This window comes from Gracilinanus agilis, chromosome 2, assembly GCF_016433145.1.
Source record: "Gracilinanus agilis isolate LMUSP501 chromosome 2, AgileGrace, whole genome shotgun sequence".
In the NCBI taxonomy this organism is placed as follows: Eukaryota; Metazoa; Chordata; class Mammalia; order Didelphimorphia; family Didelphidae; genus Gracilinanus; species Gracilinanus agilis.
This window is the reverse complement of record NC_058131.1, coordinates 278,148,858-278,168,062: the sequence shown is the minus strand read 5'-3', so window position 1 is coordinate 278,168,062 and position 19,205 is coordinate 278,148,858. Positions and strand designations below refer to the sequence as shown.

Genomic DNA, 19,205 nt, shown 5'->3' with positions numbered 1-19,205 from the left:
AAAACAGGCAGGGTAACAGGGAAATAATATGGAGAAGGTCAGGGAGAGGTTCAGAGAAATTAGCTAGGTTTAAATAGTCCAGAAACAAAGTACAGGCCAAAAGCAAAAATGAAAGTCAAAGGAGAGCTCTAGTTAGTCCTTCCGCTCTGTTCAAGCCTCAGGGACCAACTGATAACTCTCAGAATTCTAAGTCTTCTAACTGCCAGAAGTTTTCACTTGTCCCCCCGCAAGAGCAAAAGCCTCTCTTGTATCTTTTGCATTACAATTCTCATAGAATCTATTTCTTTTGGTGGAGAAATTGACAAATTCACTCTTAAGCCAGTACAAATTATTTCCCTTTGGTCATAATAAATGCTTACTCAGGAATAATAACTGTAACCAATAATTCCAACAATAAATGGGAGAAGGGGCAGCTGGGGGGGGCTTGGTGGATTGAGAGCCAGGCCTAGAGAAGGGAGGTCCCAGTTCAAATATGGCCTCAGATACTTCCCATCCGTGTGACCCTGGGCAAGTCACTTAACCCCCGTTGCCCAGCCCTTACTGCTCTTCTGCCTTGGAACCAATACACAGTATTGACTCCAACATGGAAAGTAAGGGTTTAAAAAAAAGAAATTTTAGTCTTAGGCAGTGATGGGCAAACTTTTTAAAGAGGGGAAAGGAAATGCTCATCTGTCAGTCTGTTTCTAAGGCAACTCTTTGGAAGTTTCATTGTATTGTATCCTCCTCATTGTATTCATCAGATTAGGAATAATGTCTCAGGGCCAGATAGAACATTTCAGGGGGCTGCATCTGGCCCTCAGGCTGTAGTTTGCCCATCACTGGTAAGCATTATTATTTCATCACTATGAATCTGATGGCATGCTTCTTCTATGTTTTAGGCTCATGTCTTATGGCTGAAAAACGTATAACTGTGTAACCAACACAGTGATGGTTCCTTCCAAATTTAACCATGCTAGTCCTCATGTAATTTGTTATTGGGTCCACAATTAAAGACTTTCAGTCTTGGTAACTCTCCTAGAGCTTCATGAGATCATATATAGAAAGGACTGCAGAATCATCTCATCTATCTCCCTAATTTTGATGAGGAGCAAACTGAATCCTAGAGTGGTTCTGGGACTTCTCAAGGGCACATAGGTGGGAAGTAGCAGAACTGGGATTCAAGGCCAGATCTAGTGTTCTTTTCACTGCACCCTGCAGTCTCTCCAGAATCTGAGTTATTATTGCTGATTTTCTTGGGTATATAGGAAGGTAAAGAAATCAGGAGAGCTCTCCAATCAATTTGATAGGCATACAGGTAAGTGGGTATCTCTGTGATCAGGAAAGTGTCTATAGACCAGTGGTTCCCAAACCTTTTTGGCCTACCGCCCCCTTTCCAGAAAAAAAAATACTTAGTGCCCTGGAAATTAATTTTTTAAAAATTTTAATAGCAATTAATAGGAAAGATAAATGCACCTGTGGCCATCACTGCCTCCCTGGATCGCTGCAGCACCCACCAGGGGGCGGTACTCACTTTGGGAATCACTGCTATAGAGTATAAAACACCCAGTGGCAGCTTATTTAAGGATTAAATACAATGCCTAATTAGATTGGCCCAAGATGAAGCCTCTTTGTGTTTTCTAAGGAAAGGGTTTCTATGAATGGTGCTGTTCCTCAAGACATCTGGTTGTATGAGAGTCTCAGGAGGATTATCACAAGACTATTAGTCAGGGTTTCCAGTCATATGCTTGTCAGAAGAACCACTTCTCAATGCTGGCTTAGAAAAGTCTGCAGACATTCTTTTTTCCATTGTTTCAAATGTTCCTTCATGCATTTCTTCTGGGGTAGAAGTGGGAGGAGGGGATTTCAAATTCAATAAATCCCTTAGTTGAAAGAACCTAAATTTTAATCAACTTAAATCTCAAATTATGTTTTCATAGATGAATTATATAAGGAAAATGGAAAAGTCTTTTATAGGTCAAATCACTGAGGTTGGTTTTTTATTCCAGATTAAGCCTTTAAAAATATTTTAAATTATTGATTTTTAACATTCTTTTCCTTTTAAATTTTGAAATCCAAATTCTCTTCTTCCTACTAACTCCTTCCCAAGCCCACTTAGGAGGCAAACAATATGACATCAACAATACCTGTGAAATCATGCAAAACACATTTCCATATTAGCCATTATTTTGAAATTAGCAAGAAAATTAAATTGAGAGAATTATACCTTGATTTGTACTCAGGATTCATCAGTTCTCTCTCAGGAGGTTTTTGTTTGTTTGTTTGTTTGTTTGTTTGTTTGTTTGTTTGTTTGTTTGTTTGTTTGTTTGTTTGTTTGTTTTCGTGAGTTCTTTGGAATTTTTGTAGCTATATTGATCAAAGTAGTTAAGTGTCAGAGTTGATTATTACAATATTGCTATTATTATAGCTAATGCTCTCCTAGTTCTGTTCACTTTGCTTTACATCAGTTTATATGTCTTTCAAGATTTTTCTGAAACAATCTCCATCATAATCAGATATTTCCCAACTGGCCATCCCATTGATTTTCAGTTCTATATCACTACAAAAAGAACTTCTATAAATATTTTGTACATGTATGGCCTTTTCCCCTTTTATTTGATCTCTTTGAGACTCAGACCTTGTAGTGCTCTTACTGAGTCCAAGAGTACGCCCAATTTTATAGCCTTTTGAGCCTAGATCCAAATTGTTCTCCAGAATGGTTAGACTAGTTTTCTACTGCACTAGTGGTTTATTACTGTACCTATTTTTCCCTCATCCTCTCCAGCATTTACCATTTCTGAGACATGTGAGGTGGTACTACCTCAGAGTTGATTTAATTTGCCTTTCTCATAATCAATACTGATTTAGAGTATTTTTTCATCTGACTATAGATAGTTTTAACTTCTGAAAATGTCCAGTTTATGTCCTTTGAGTCTTTATCGTTTGAGGAGTGGCTTTATTTTTATAGATTTGACTCTGTTCCATACTCAGTATATATTTGAGAAATGAGACCTGTCTGTATCAGAGATACTATTAAAAATGTTTATATTACTTCATTGTCTATGGCACTTTTGATTATTCCTTTTAATTAGGTCTATTTTTACTTTTGCTTTGTCTGAGATCCTGATTCAGTTGAAGTGTATTAGATGCTGCTCCAATCCTTTAACTCTATGACTCTTTCTCTTTCAAGTGTATCTCTTATAAACAACATATTGCTGTATTTTGCTATTCACTTCTCTTTTATGGGTGAGCTTATCCATTCACATTCATAGTTATGATTATTAAATGTATATTTCCTTCCATCTCATTTTCAGCTTTCTCTTTTTTTAATCCTTTTTCAAAAGCCTATTTTGCCTCTAACCACTGCCTCCATTTATCTGCCCTCTCTTTTATCTTCTCTACCTGAACCCCAGTATAAAAGCTTTTCCTTGCCTGCCTTTTATGTGAGAAAATTTACCCCATTCTACTTCTCCCTTCCCCCCACCTTCTCCTAGTGTATCTCTCCTTTTCACCCTTTCATTTTTTTTGGAGATCACTCCAACATAAATGATTCATATCCATACCCTTTGTTTATATAAATGCCTTTTAAATGCCTTACTAATGACAACATTCTTAGGCTTTTCATGTATCATTTTCTCCATATAATGGAAACAGTTTAACAATTAGATCCTTATGAATATTCTTTCATATTTACCTTATGTTTCTCTTGAATCTTGTATTTAAATATAGAATTTTTTTTTAGCCCTGGTCTTTCATCAGAAATGCTTGAAAGTCCTCTATTTCCTTAAATATCCACTTTCCTCCCTAAAGGATCATACTCAGTTTTGCTAGAAAAATTATTATTGGTTGTAATCCTAACCCTTTTGCTTCCTGAAATATCATATTCTAAGACCTCTGCTCCTTTAATGTGGAATCAGACAAATCTTGGGTGATTCAGACTATGACTCCAAAATGTCTGAGTTATTGCTTTCTGGCTGCTTGAAATATTTTCTCCTTAGCCTAGAACTTCTGGAATTTGGCTATAATATTCTTTTGAGAATTTTCATTTTGGGATCTCTTTCAGGATTTGATTGGTGGATTCTTTCTATTTCTATTTTTCCTTCTGAATCTAAGCTATCGGGGCAATTTTCCTTGATAATTTTTTGAAATATGATCTCTAGGCTCTTTCTTTTATCAGGGCTTTCAATAATTCAACAATTTTAAAATTATCTCTCCTTGATTTATTTTCTGGGTCAGCTGTTTTTCCTATTAAGTATTTCACATATTCTTCTTTTTGTTTTATTGAGGGGTTTTTTTTAATGTCTCATGGAGTAATTAGCTTCCACTTGACCAATCCTAATTTTTAAAGAATTGTTTCCTTCAGTAGGATTTTGTAATGCTTTTTCATTTGGCTTATTCTATTTTTTAAAGAGTTCTCTTCAATGAATTTTTGTACCTCTTTTACTATCACGCCAATTCTATATTTTAAGTTTATTATTTTCTTCAGTATTCTTTATGCCTCTTTTACCAAGTTATTAATTCTCCTTCCATAAGTTTCCTGTATCACTTTCACTTATTTTCCCAACTTTTCCTCTACCAGTCATCTCTCTTAAAATTTTTCTAGGGATTTTTACTGGACTTGAGTCTAATTAGCAGTTTCTTAGAAAAAAATTTTATAACTTTTTTCATATTGTTGTCTTCTCTGAGCTTATAGCTTGATCTCCCCTGCCACTGGTAAGTAGCTTTTTGTGGTCAAATACATTTTTTGCTATTTGCTCATTTTCCCAGACTATTTTTTGACTTTGAACTTTCTGTTAAAGGTGGATTTTGCTCACTGGGGATCACCTGGTCCCTTGTAGCGGCAGCAACTCTCAACACTTCTCTTTCTCTTGGAACTGTGACCAAAGTTCCTTAGTTCCCTTGTAATTGACTCACACTGTTCCCCTCCACCCTGAAACTGTGTATGGGCAATAGAGTTGCCAATCTAGTACCAGCTAGCAATACCCATTGCCAACAACAGGCACACATCTCTTTCTGACCAGTTGCCTCATTCCCTTACCAGCTGTCTGACCCTCTTACTATTTCTAGGGTTGAGAGCTCCCAATGTTGCTGGTGCTGCTGCTGGGGCTGCCCCCTACCTACTGACAGGCTTCTATCTTAGTGTCACAAAATTTTCCTGCTGACTTCTTAAGTTTTCTTAGACTGGAAAAAATGTCTGACTGATTTTTTGTTGGTTCTGACACTCCAAAATTTGATTTGAGGCCTTATTTTTTAATTGTTTAGTGAGGAATGTTGAAAAAGTTCAACTGGGTTGCCTCTAATCTGCCATATTGCAGGTATGTTTGATAGAAAAACTTGTCTAGTCTTCCATATTTAACAGTAAGGAGTAATAAAATTTCTAAAACTAAGCAGCTGTTAAAATGAAAACTCAAAAATCCAATGATCTGTAATGGAATATTACTGACCTATACAAAATGGTGAATATGATGACTACAAAGAAGCATGGGAAGTTTTCCATCAAGTGATACAAAATGAAGTAGAACCAAGGAAACAATGTACACAATGACCTCAACATAAATGGAAAAAACTACCACCACAACACAATCAAAAGTGAATGTTGCAAAATTATAAAGAACAAGTATAGCATTAAAAGGAGATACAAAAAGACCCTTCTACCCAATTCCTTTTCTGAGACTCAAAGATAAATCATGTTCATTAGTTATTACTCCATTCTTGTTATTCTAACACAACTGCAGGGTTTCACCTGGTAAGCTATTTCGCACTGGGGCTAGGTCTTTTGTGCAGCTGTTAAGGCTTGAAAGTGTCCAACACTATGAACTTTGGGACCTCACTGTGGGCTGGTGACAGGGAATAGGACTTTAATGGGTGGGTCTTTTGTTGGTGTAGTCTAGGTCCTGGATCCCAAAGTTTGCCTATGCCCAGGTTCTGAATCTAGCACAGTAGGTGTGGAGTAGGGGTGGTCAGCCAGTACTCCTCTACGTGTAGTTTTGCTTCCAATTCCCCCTTATCCCATAAAAATCAACTCTCTCTCCCTATCTTTCAAGTTGTGTTCAACGGGACAGTCCTCTCACTCTATCTTGCTGTTGGATTTTGATTCCTGTCATTCTGAGGTACTTTTTCAAGATTGGTTTGGAAAGACTGTCAAAGCAGTTTCAGCTTTTGTTGCTATTAAGCTGCGATCTTGGCTCTGCCCCCTCTAGCACAGCTGATATTTTGTGCTTGAAACTGGACACAGTAAACTATCATAATCCACCTTTGATCAGCTGATTTATGATCAGATTTATATGTCATTTTCCTTAATAGAATATAAGCTTCATGAGAGCAGGATTACTATTTTGCTTGCTTTGCACAGTAGGTGTAAGGATAGTTTCATCTTAGAAACTCTTACAAAATCATTTAATATGTATATGTTTTTCAAGCAAGTCTTTTCCCACAAGAAGTTATTCAGGACAACATAGGAAACAGGTTTGTAATGAAATCTTCAGCTTACCAATATTGTCAGTTAGACCTCTGACTTCTCGGACAGTAATCATGTGTTCATTTTCACGAGCCTTTTCCCTGGCAGCATCTTGGAGTTCTCTGGAACCAATGAGCAAGAGAAAGTTTGAACCTCAAATATGATCACCGGAATTTTTTAAAATATTTTTTACAAATCAAGCTATTCCCCAATTGACAAATTGTCAAGGGACATGAACAGTCAGTTTTCAGATAAAGAAATCAAAACTATCAATAAGCACAGGAAAAAGTGTTCTAAATCTATCATAATTAAGAGAAATACAAATCAAAACATCTCTGAGGTACCACCTCACACCTAGCAAATTGGCCAATATGACAGTAAGAGGAAAATAATAAATGTTGGTGGGGATGTGGCAAAATTGAGACACTAATGCATTGCTGGTGGAGTTGTGAATTGAACCAACCATTCTGGAAGGCAATCTGGCACTATGCCCAAAGGTCTCTAAAGATATCCCTTGATCCAGCCATACCACTACTGGGTCTATACCCCCAAGAGATAAAAAGGAAAAAGACTTGTACAAAAAATATTTCTAGCTGCGCTTTTTATAATGGCAAAAAATTGGAAAATGAGGGCATGCCCTTTGATTGGGGAATGGCTGAACAAATTGTGGTATCTGATGGTGATGGAATACTATTGTGCTATAAGAATGATGAACTGGAGGATTTCTATGTGGACTGGAACAACCTCCAGGAATTGATGCAGAGCAAAAGGAGCAGAACCAAGAGAATATTGTACACAGAGACTGATACACTGTGACACAATTGAATTTGGGAAATTTATTTAATTAATTAATTTAGCATATTTTTACATGATTACAAGACTCATGTCCTTTCCCTCCCCTCCCCTCCACCCTCTCCCATAGCCGACACACAATTCCATTGGGTTTTACATGTGTCATTGATCAAAACCCATTTCCATATTATTGATATTTGCACTAGGGTGATCACTTAGAGTCTACATCCCCAATCATATTCCCATCAACCCATCTGATCCAGTAATTGTTTTTCTTCTGTGTTTCTCCTCCCACAGTTCTTTCTTTGGATGTGGATAGCATTCTTTCTCATAAGTCCCTCAGAATTGTCCTGGGTCATTGCATTGCTGCTAGTAGAGAAGTCCATTACATTCGATTGTACCACAGGGTATCAGTCTCTGTGTATAAGGTTCTCCTGGTTCTGCTCCTTTCACTCTACATCAATTCCTGGAGGTCATTCCAGTTCACATGGAATTCCTCCAGTTCATTATTCCTTTGAGCACAATAGTATTCCATCACCAACAGATAATTGAATGTAATAGACTTCTCTACTAGCAGCAATTCTGAGAGACTTATGAGAAAGAACATTAGCCACAGCCAGAGAAAGTACTGTGGGAGTAGCAACACAGAAAAAAAATATGATTGATCACATGGTTCAATGGGGATATGATTGGGGATGTTGACTTTAAATGATCACTCTATTGCAAATATGAATAATATGGAAATAGGTTTTGAACAGTGATACCTGTATAACCCAGTAGAATTCCTCATCAGCTCTGAGAGGGGGGAAAAGAGAGGAGGGAAAGAACATGAATCATGCAACCTTGGAAAAATATTCTTAACTAATTAATTAATTTTAAAAAATTTAAAACATTTTTTGCAAACTTTTTTTTTAATAAATTTTTTTTAATTTTTTTTTAAATCCTTAACTTTTGTGTATTGACTTATAGGTGGAAGAGTGGTAAGGGTAGGCAATGGGGGTCAAGTGACTTGCCCAGGGTCACACAGCTGGGAAGTGTCTGAGGCCGGATTTGAACCTAGGACCTCCAGTCTCTAGGCCTGGCTCTCAATCCACTGAGCTACCCAGCTGCCCCCTTTTTGCAAACTTTTAAGATTGTAACCCAGCAGAGGACTCTTGTAGCACCTATTCCAATAAGGATATTCAATGACAATTAGATCAGTGTTCTGCTATTAGACCATACCACTTCCACTACTGCCTTCATCCTTACTATCTCCCTACTGGGAAGAAGGACTCTCCCTCTTAACCCTAGGTGTCAGTCTCACTCCCTGGTCATAGGCTCTCAACTGCTTCCTTTCAGACTCCACTTTATATGTTCTCTTCCCTACTTCAATGCAAGCTCTGTAAGGGTAATGGTTGCTTGCTTGTATCTCTATCTCCAGTACTTAGTACAGTGCCTAGTACAAAGTATAACAAATAAAAGTTAATCTTGGAGACTAAATTTATAAGTATTTATTAGTAAAGAGAAAAAGAGAGAAAAAAGAACATATTACCAGCCTAACTATCCAAGTATTTGGCTGTGTTGCTGATGCTTCATCGGGTCCAGATAACCACATGGTTGGACCAGACAAATTAAGGCCAGCTAAGAAGCAGGCTTTAGTTCAAGGAGGGACCAAAGCCAAAGAGCCCGAGTTCCCACTTGTCCTAGCTCTCAGAGTGCCCGTGATGTTACACCTAGTTGGCTTTTAATTGGACAGTCTGGGTCATATGTTCTGACATCCAGGCACATAATCACAAGATGCCACCAAGTCAAAGGGTAAAAAATTCCAGAAGTTAGAAACTGCACTGTCACCCTGCATCCTATCTTTTTTTTTTAAACCCTTTCCTTTCATACATCTTGGAGTCAATACTGTGTATTGGCTCCAAGGCAGAAGAGTGGTAAGGGTTAGGCAATGGGGGTCAAGTGACTTGCCCAGGGTCACACAGCTGGGAAGTGTCTGAGGTCAGATTTGAACCTAGGACCTCCCAATTCTAGGCCCCTGCAACCTATCTTAATGTGCATGTGCCTTCTATGTTATATTTTTATGTTAATTTCACACAATAGTAAGCAAAATAAAAGACTTTATCTATCTATCAAAAGTAGTATCAGGGTAACTTTGGAAAGACATAGTATGGTTCAGGGAGTTTTCCTACTGAAGATGGCTAATGTAGAGCACCTTGAAATGGCATTAGCTTAGGTCAGTGATGGTGAACCTTTTAGAGATGGAGTGCTGTGCCTTCCCCCTCCCAAAGACCAAGTGCCATACCTCCTTTTCCCCCCCTCCTCCCTTACAAGGGAGAGAGCAAGCACTGGGGCAGATGGGTGGGTGATGTGAGGAATGTCCTCAGGTGCATGGGAACAGCTCCACGCTGAGTCCCTCTGGCTTTCTAGTAATGAACTCTGGAGGGCAACTGCAGGCATGCCCATAGAGAAGGCTCTTCATGCTCTTTTTGGCATATGTGCCATAGGTTCACCACCACTGGCTTAGTTAATAACCTAAATCAGAATCCCACTGGTTTCAAATGGAATTCTTAGGATGGGAGCTATGAAAAAAACAATAGCTAGCAATGGATAATGCTTTATGGTTTTTAAATCTATTTTATATTTGATTCCAAATTAATTTATCTAATTGATAATTAATTTAATCTATTTGATGCTAAATAAATCTAGGAGGTAAGGTGGCAGTAGGTAGTGGATAAGAGGTCCATCCTTGACTCGGGATCTGCCTCTGGCCCATATTTGCCTAGGCAAGTCATTTAACCTCTTAGTGACCCCAGGTAACACTCTAAAATTAATAGTTATAGATGAGTTGTTGATCTACACCTGTGGAAATAGTTTCCATGATAGAAGTCTCCTACATGGATAAAATATAGATCTGGACCAAAACAAAACCAACCACTTTGTGAGGAAGATGTCCTGGTGTAGTAAAAAGAGTGCTGGACTTGGAGTCAGGAGACATATAAAATCTAATCCTAGTCCTGAAATTTACCAGCCATGTGACATTGGAAAAATTATTTAAATTCTCTTAGCCTTGGTTTTCTTATCTGTAAAATGGAGATAAATAATTTTCAGTCATTTTTCAGTAGTGTTCAACTCTTCATGACCCCATTGGGGTTTTCTGGGCAGAAATACTGGAGTGGTTTGCAATTTCCTTCTCCAGTTTATTTTACAGATAAAGAAACTAAGACAAATAGAGTTGAATGACTTGCCCAAGGCCACAACTAGTTTATGTCTGAGGCCAGATTTGAACTCAGGAAAATGACTCTTCTTGACTCCAGGCCCCACACTCTATCCCCTGTGCCACCTAGCTCCTCCAAGGATAATAATAGTCTTACTAATTATTTTGAAAGTTTTTGTAAGGAAAATACTTATAAAACATAAAGTGTTATATAAATGTGAGTTATTTTTAAAGTAAGACAACATGGGTATAACTGAAGGAATAAAAATCAAAATTCACTAGCTCCAGCATTACTGAGTAATTACTGAGACACTGAAGGGTTGTTTTCAGAACTGTCTCTAGCTGCCAAAAACTGAACTGAAAAGAATTTTCTTGCCCCAGTATAAATGTTGAGTAGACCTTGAGAATTCCTATGGAAGGGAAATATGAAAGGTTGTCGTCTGAAAGACTCTGCTATGCTAGCTGGGTGCAGCTATGGGCCTGACAAAAACAAAATTTAAAGAGCCCTCCAGCATAAACAGCCTCACAAAGGAGCATTCATTCCCTTCACTGTTGGAAATAGCTCCCACAAATGAGATTAGCAGCTCTGTAGAGATGTCCCATGGCAGGGGACAGCAGCTACTCTACAAAGAAGCAAGTGGCAATTTTTGGAAGTGGAGTGGGGTAGTAATGAAGCTTGGCTGGTTGCTGAAAGGCTTAGTGATAGAATTATGAAAGGTATGTCAGTTGGGATACAGTGGTCAGATAATGTGCTTTCCAGAAGAGTTCTTTTTACCCATAGCAGTTTGGGAATTTGTGGGATATTGTACTTCACATATGACATATATAAGATAGATAGATAGATAGATAGATAGATAGATAGATAAAGGAAGTACTATATATATTTAGAAATAGAGATCATAAAGTGCTTTTTGCCCCAAATTCATGTGTTATCTAACTATGCCGGATAGAAGGAACTTCATTAAAACCTTAGTCTTAAATGATGCAAAATGAAATGATCAGAACCAGGAGAACCTTGGACATAACAACAACAATATGTAAAGATGATCAACTCTGAAGTTCTTAGCTTCTCTGATCAAAATGATGATCCAAGATAAATCCTAAAGTCTCGTGATGAAAAATGCTAACCACCTCTAAAGAGAGAACTGAGAACTAATGAACTCAGAATGTAGATTGAAGCATTCTTTTTTCATTTTATTTTTCTTGTTTTAGATGTGTGTGTGTCTTTTTCAACATGGTTACTATAGAAACATATTGCATGATCTCATACATAGACAATATAATATTGCTCACCAAGCATCATGGGGGGGAGAGATAATTTGTAATTAAAATTTGTTTTTAATAAATGGTAAAAAATGTTTAATGTAATCAGAAAATAATGAATAAAACAAAGTTTTCTAAATGTTTAAAAGGAGCTTCACTGATGGAAACTTAGTGAATCTGAATGGACAATTATCCTAACAGTACCATAAACACAGGCATAGCTGAAGAGAGAGCTTTGAGGGGAGAAGGATGAAGGATGAACTAGGCAACATTACTGCTATTCCCTATTTTATAGATGAGAAAATCGAGGCTTAGAGAATTCTGTAGAGATTTTTCTAAGAGCATTTGCCTAGTAAGTCACCACTCAGACCCATGCCTTTTGATGCTTACCAACTCCAATATTCTTTTTACCACCTTCCTACTGTGGATCATCTCTAATATATCCTGTATATAATTTGTTTACACATAGCTATTTGCATGTTGTCACCCCAATTAGACTGTGAGCTCCTTGTGAGCAGGGATCATCTTTTACTTTTCTTTGTATCCAAAGAGCAAGGTGTCATATGCTATTAGGTGTTTAACAAATATTTTGCCAACTCAACTTGACTATTAGCCTCAATTGCCACTTAACTCCTAAAATTCTAAAAATTTGTTTCCAATTGTGTCTAATTTAACTAATCTAACACATATTCAATAAATTAATACAAAAAATTAATAAATGCCTAATATAATGCCCTATAATATCATCAATAAATGTGCTTGGTAAGTAGTAAGAAAGTGGAAATAGAAAATCTGACAAGACAGTACTCCCATTGTACCTGAACAAAACAGGATTTTCTGTGGTTTTGTCATTAGGCAGACTCTGAGCCCACATTTGTTGCCTAGAAGATAAGAGTTGGCCTGGCTGTATTTCAGCATCTCTGATTGTGGGGATCTTTCCAGACTTCAAAGACCCGGGATGCTCTGATGCCTTTTTTCGACTCTCTGCCAAGGAACGAACGAGCTGGACCTATTCCATAATAGAATCAATGTTAGAAATCTAAAATCTTCAGGATTTTAAAGACATGATTTTAAAAAATCCATTTGGGAAAAATTGAGGTTCAGAGAAATTGCAATTCTCTACCCTATTTTTGTCCATCAGGAAAATACATATATAAGTTAAAATTATTTGGGAAATCCAAGTGAGAAAGCAGTTTCTTTTCATATAGACAAGTTAAATCGTGAAAAGCAGCTTTCTGACTTTCCATATTAATACACTTGAATCTGAATCAAGAACATAAAAAAATTAGTTTCTTTTGAACTACTACTATACCATGCCAACATAACACCAATAAGACTACATGGATAGAAAGCATGAGATAAGCTGCATAATCTCCAGAGACCAAAATTCCATATAACCCAATGGGAACTGGAAAGATCCATGGTAGATATTGCAGCAGTCACTACAAGTGAACTGCATACAAGAAGTGATGAAAATGAAAAGCATTATTAAGGCCATATATAATTAGAAAAGAACTAACTTCATGTGGAAAATGAGAGATGGCAGATGAACTGTCTTTGTAGTTTAATGGTGTTCCATTTGTATTATGAAGACCAAAAGATCATCTTCAATATTTTGGACAAATTCTCTCTATCAGGGGTTCTTAACTTGGGGTTCACAGGCCCTCTGGGAGGATTTTGGATAAATTTTAAAAGGTCTGTTAACTTAAATGGGGAAAAGTAACACCTTTATTTTCACTAACTTCTACTTGCATTTCATTCAGTTGTGAGTGTAGGAAATCAAACATTATTCTGAAAAGAGATCTAGAGGTTATCATCTGTTTTCTGGATTGTCCAAGGGGTCCATGACACAAAAAAGATTAAGAACTCCAAATCTTTGAAAGATTTGAGGAAAAACATGATAAGAAATACAGAGTACAAGGAGGCTAGGAAGCAGTTCATACTAGTGGAACGAATAACTACACAACTGAGATCATGGATTTATTAAAGTTATCATCCTGGCATTCATTGATTTGTCAGTTCTATATGCATTATTGGGGCAGGGCTGGGGGAAAGCATGATGTGGAGAGGAGAACATACCTCATCATCAAAGATCTGTCGGTAGACTTTTCCAGTTCTAACTGTCCTCATCTTCTTCACCAAGGAAATGTTCTCAATAGAAATTTGGTTCCTTGGAGGAAGAATTCTAGGTAATGGTCTTTTTCTTCCCAAAGAATAAATTATTTTTGAAGTTCTTTCCCTAGCCTTTGTTGATAAGGGTCCAAAGGATATTAGAAAATAAAAGGAACATCCAAAGTCAACAAGGAAGCACTGTTATAGAAACAAAAGCCTTATCAGATAATAAAATCATAGATTTTTACTCATTCCCTTTACCACCTTGCCTGAAGCTAACAGAATCACAAAATGTCCCTCTCCTCCCTTTTCCCCCCCTCTAAACATGAATCCCCACTATACCCTCCATCTTTGATCAAGAAATAAAGTACCAATAAAGCCCATGGGGGGGAGGGAAGAGCAGATGAGGATGAGAAAGAGGGGCAGGGAATAGAGATTTATTTTTATAAATGAGGGAGTCAAAAGAAACAGTTGAAAATGATACATGAACAGTCACAGGGAGCAGGGTCTTGTTGCCTCCTTTATCACTAAGTGCACAAGAGAAAGCCAAAATGAGGGAGAGTGAGGATGGTGTGGGGATGAGCTAGGGATGCTGTGGCTTTATCTAAATACTATTTTCCTTCTTTTTGTGCTGAGGGTGATATGAAGAGTAATAAAGTACGGTCTCCTTCACTTTAAAAGGGATTCGCAGGTCAGATGAAGATACTGTTCTTGTCTCTCTGAGTGTAAAGTTAAATGACAATGTCACAAGCAATACAGTATCAGGCCCCAGGCCCTAACTTTGGGTAAGAGGAATGGGAAGGCAGTCATACATCATCCAAACAACTACTAAATGGTCTGCTTCATGATGGTCTCTTCTCTAAAGTCCTTAGATAATGTTGCATATTAGATTAAGTGTATTTGATTCACATCTCCCTTTAGACTGTGAACATTTAAGCTTTGTATCTCCTCTAACATCTAAAACAGTGCTTTGTACACGGTACAAAATAGAATAAAAGTTTACTGAACTGAACTGAATTCAGGACCACTGGGATCTGAAGGGCAGTCTCTTTGGGACACTGATCACTGGGGATCTCAGGAAGAGGAGATAAGGGAAACTTTGAGATTAGGGAGAAGTGGTACTTGGGAGAAGCCAAGGTGGAGAGGCTAGTATTTGAGGGTATATATGTTTATATTATGTGTATGGGAGGAGGGAATGGTCCGGAGAGATTATCTTCCTGGCTTGATGGGGGAATTAGAAGGGAAGACAATTAGATAGGTGGCTACCTTAATGGTCTATTTAAAGGTCAAAGGAATGGGGACAGGTTTAGCAGACTTCAAATTTCCTAAAGAAGAACCTGAGGGAAAGTAATGTACTGGAGAAAGTATGAATTTTGGGGAAAGGCAGGTGATTTGGGGAAGAAGAAGAAGAAATCTGAGGGGAAAGGAAGATGATCTTTGGGTAGGAAAAGCTTCATGATCTTGGGGGAAGAATAATGAATTTTGGAGGGGCTTGATGAATGAGGAAGGATACATTTAGAAAAGAAAAATTAAGGGGAAGATGGCTAACTTAGAGGAGGAAGGACAGAGAGGCAGATGAAGGGGAGAAGAGAGAAGAAGGGAAAGAAAGGAGAATTTGAGGAAGGAGAATGAATGGAAGCAAAAATGAATAAAGAAGAGAGAATGAATGGGAGAAGATTCATCCCCAAGCTAACTCTCCATACCCTTCAGTTTCCCACTCTGACGCACCTCAGGTTCGAAGTAGCTTCTGTTTCTAAGGCTGGGTCCGATAGGCACGGGAGCCAAGGAGATACTGGAGAAACAGAAGCCTACCGAGGTTCGCGGGCTCGGGACAGGGGGTCCCAGTGCGGGGCCACGTGTCCTGACCATGGTAACGTCCACTCTACCTTTATCGCCTGACTTCTCGAAGGCCTTTGTTTCACAGCCTCTGCTTTTGGGTTGTTGTCCGTAACGACGCGGGGAGCGTCTCTGAGATACTGTCTTGTCCGCCCCCTGGTGGCAGCCTATGGAAGAGATGGACTCTGCTTACACAGTACCTCACCCAGTACTCCTTCTACTCCTTTTTTTATATTTAACACATGGCTTTTATTTAAAAGACTAAAATTCCATGAAAAGAAGAACGAAATAACCCGACAAGAAGATAATATAGCTACATAGTAACTACAACAATGTAAGTGGAAAGGACAACTACATATAAAGTCAAAAGGGTAAAAAAAAAATAAAATTAAAATAAAATAAAATAAGATCAAGCAGGACTTGACTGAAGAGATATAGGAAGACATTCCCAACCTACCCTTTCGTGGAGGTGGAAAGTCCATAAGTGTCAACGCATTACACCTTTTTTTCCAACTCTTTCAATTGTACTGATTTTTCCACCCTCTCTAAAATAAATTGTTCTGTGAGGTGGCTATCTGAGAGAAAATGAGGGAGGAATATTTGGGGAAAGCATGATGATGTAAGAAACAGAACATATCAATAAAAACACCTTTAAAAAGAAAAGAAATACAAAGTTAAACAAAAAGTTTATATAACTTTCATTGTTATTTTTGTCATTATGTGAGGTTCTACTTCATTGAAGAATTCTTAATCCTTAGTAATTGCTTAGCTTTCTTAACATTTCGGAAAATGTTTATCAATGTTCTTTTTCTTTATGTCTCTTTCACTTCCTTCCCATACCAGAAAACATTCTCTCCTCCCATTTTTCCCTCCTCTCTAATTTATCCTTCCTTCTTTCTCCCATTCATTTTCTTGTCCATCTTTTGCCTCTCCAGAATTTAGCCTGTCTCCCTGACACTTATTTCTCTCTCCCAAATTAATCAGCTCACCTTTAACTTCATTCTCCTTCTTTTCCAAATTTATTCTCTATTAAAGTAATCCCACCCCTAATTAATCTTTCCTCTACACACTGCCTTCCCACAATTCTCTTACATACTGTGTGTCTGTTGCCTGAAGATCAAAGTCCTACAAAGGCTGAGGAAGCTTACTCCCAGACTGACAAAGTAGAGGGATGCATTTTTCAGTCACAGAAGTTCTCAAAGACATTCTATCATGTCATAGAGAGACTGATATGCATCAGAAGATAGCATGTCCACAGTGGTGAGATAATGGGGAGATTCTTGAAACATTGGCATACATGCAACGGCCATGGTAGGTGGTGTAGACACAAAAAATAAACGACACAATTCTGGCCTCAAAGAACTTTTAGTCTATTTGGAGGGGATATGGCATGTGTTTATTCAAATAAAAGTGATAAAAGGTAAAATGTGGCAGAGGTAAAACAGAAAACCTGATAAGGTGTTCTAGGGAAATAAGAAAGAATTCTATGCTTTCAGATAGGAGGAGGCATACAGGGGAAAAGGTTTCATGGAGGAGGTAATACCTTATCTGAACCTTGAATCAAAAATATTTTAAGAGTCTTCTGGTGGGAAGCTAGTAAAATGATGAATGAAAGGGCATATTCTGGGCATGAACAACAATCTGTACAAATTAATAGAAGTAGAAGGTAATAAATAGGTCAAACTCAGGGAACAATTTGTAGTCCAATTTGGTTATAACATGGTGTATGAAGAAGTGTGGGAAGCCGTTCTATGTATTAAAGCCTTTGGAGAAATAGGATCAAATTTAGGGCCTGTTATCTGGATTCCCTATGTGACCAATCCAGGCTGAGGCAGTCTTTGTGTTTGGTCCTGGTCACCTGAGCCCCAAAAGGCTCTGGTACCAGCAGGTAGGTTAATCCAAAATCAACTTGATCCCTCCAAGAGGCTATTAGGAGTCATTTAGAGAAACAGAGTCTGTAACAGATATTTTATCTGGATCCCATTACAAAATCATCGGCAAGTAAAACTGTGTATATGATTTTTCTGCACTGCATGTCAGGAATGCAGACAGAATGGGCCATCTAAGATAAAAATCTGAGGCTCCTCTTTTGACTCAGTTTTGATCCCCACCTTTCTTAGAACTCCTATTGGAAAACTTTGAAGTGGCAGACCAGCATCTACTGAGTTAATGATTCCTCTCCTTGATAATTAAGAAGCCTGAACCCTAACAAACATTACTTAAGATAAGTCTGCATACTTAGATAAGTATGGTGCTTTTAGTCTTGACTTTATTTGTCCAGGTGCCTATAATCCTGGAAGATAGAACTCAATAAGTGAGCATCTCCATAAAAATATTTCCTCTCCCAGAATTATCCCTACTAATTGATGGTTGGAATTTGGCCATTGTCTTGGTACTTATACCTTTACTCTTTAGACTTTAATGGGTTATGTATGATCTGTTACCCCTTCATAGCTGTGTTCTTTGTTTGAAACCAGTATATAATAAACTCCCAAGCCCACAGACTTTGGGACAGCATGGGCTAACCACTAGTCTAGTTGTTCTCATTTTCTTTCTCCTGCCTTAACCATCCTATGCCACCACGCCGCTCAGGACCCCAAAAAATCATATAGAGGCATGGCCCCCTATAAAGAAGATTATAAAATTAATGAGAAATGTAGGTTGTGACCGGATTGTAGAAGGCCTTAAATACCAGGTGAGGTTGTTTGCATTTTTCTGTCATTTTCTATTATATGGGTGGCCCCCATTCTGAATCTCTATCTCCCAAGTCATAATAGGGTAATAGAATAGGACAACTAGTGAAGTTAACCTAACTAAGATTCCATTTCCACTGGATACACCTATAGTAACAGACACAACGGGAGGAAGGCGAGGTGAGGAAGGGAGGAAAAAGAGAAGGAATGACAAATACAGCCAAGTGGTGGGAATCTTCTATCCTTGATATCAAAGGATGCAAGCAGGGCAAAAATCAATGAGGGATAAGAAGCAAGGGATTTGGAGAAGGGAAGGAATGTAGAAAAGGAAGGAAAAAGAAAAATGTTTGAGGACAGAAGATGTGAAGAAAAGAGACCATGAGCAAAGGCCCTTTAGTGGTTGTGATGTTTTGTTGTGGTTGTTCTTTCAGTCATGTCTGACTCTTCATAACCCTATTTGGAGTTTTCTTGTCAAAGATATAAGAGAGGCTTGGTTTCCTTCTCCAGGTCATTTTACAAATGAGGAAACTGAAACAAAGTCAAATGCCTTGCCCAGGGTCACACATCCAGTAAATGTCTGAGGCTGGATTTGAATTCATGTCTTCCTGACTCCAGATCTAGCATTCTATCTACTGTGCCACCTTGCTGCCCCTCAGTGGTTCTATCTGGGTCACAATTCTCTCCTCCAAACCTAGGCATTTTACTCTTAAGCTAAGACCCTAAGATTTAGAACTGAAAGGGATCTCAGAGCTAGTTCATCTAGCTCTCTCAGTTTATAGACTAAGAAACTGAAAAATGAAGAGAAGTGAATTAAGTGACTTGGTCTATTGTTCAGAGACATTTGTACCTCCTCATTATACTTTTCTAAACCCTTTTGCTT

At 38.0% G+C, this 19,205-nt stretch overlaps 1 protein-coding gene across 1 annotated transcript in view; it reads right to left on the bottom strand.

Annotated features, from left to right (window-relative positions):
* CCDC180 (coiled-coil domain containing 180) overlaps window positions 1–16,114 on the bottom strand; it is a 137,967-nt gene extending 121,853 nt beyond the window's left edge. The window contains 5 exon segments of the mRNA XM_044659683.1: window positions 6,467–6,555; window positions 12,503–12,693; window positions 13,764–13,928; window positions 15,525–15,799; window positions 16,090–16,114. Coding sequence (XP_044515618.1) covers window positions 6,467–6,555; window positions 12,503–12,693; window positions 13,764–13,928; window positions 15,525–15,799; window positions 16,090–16,114 — 745 coding nt within the window.
* Window positions 16,115–19,205: the final 3,091 nt, after the last annotated feature.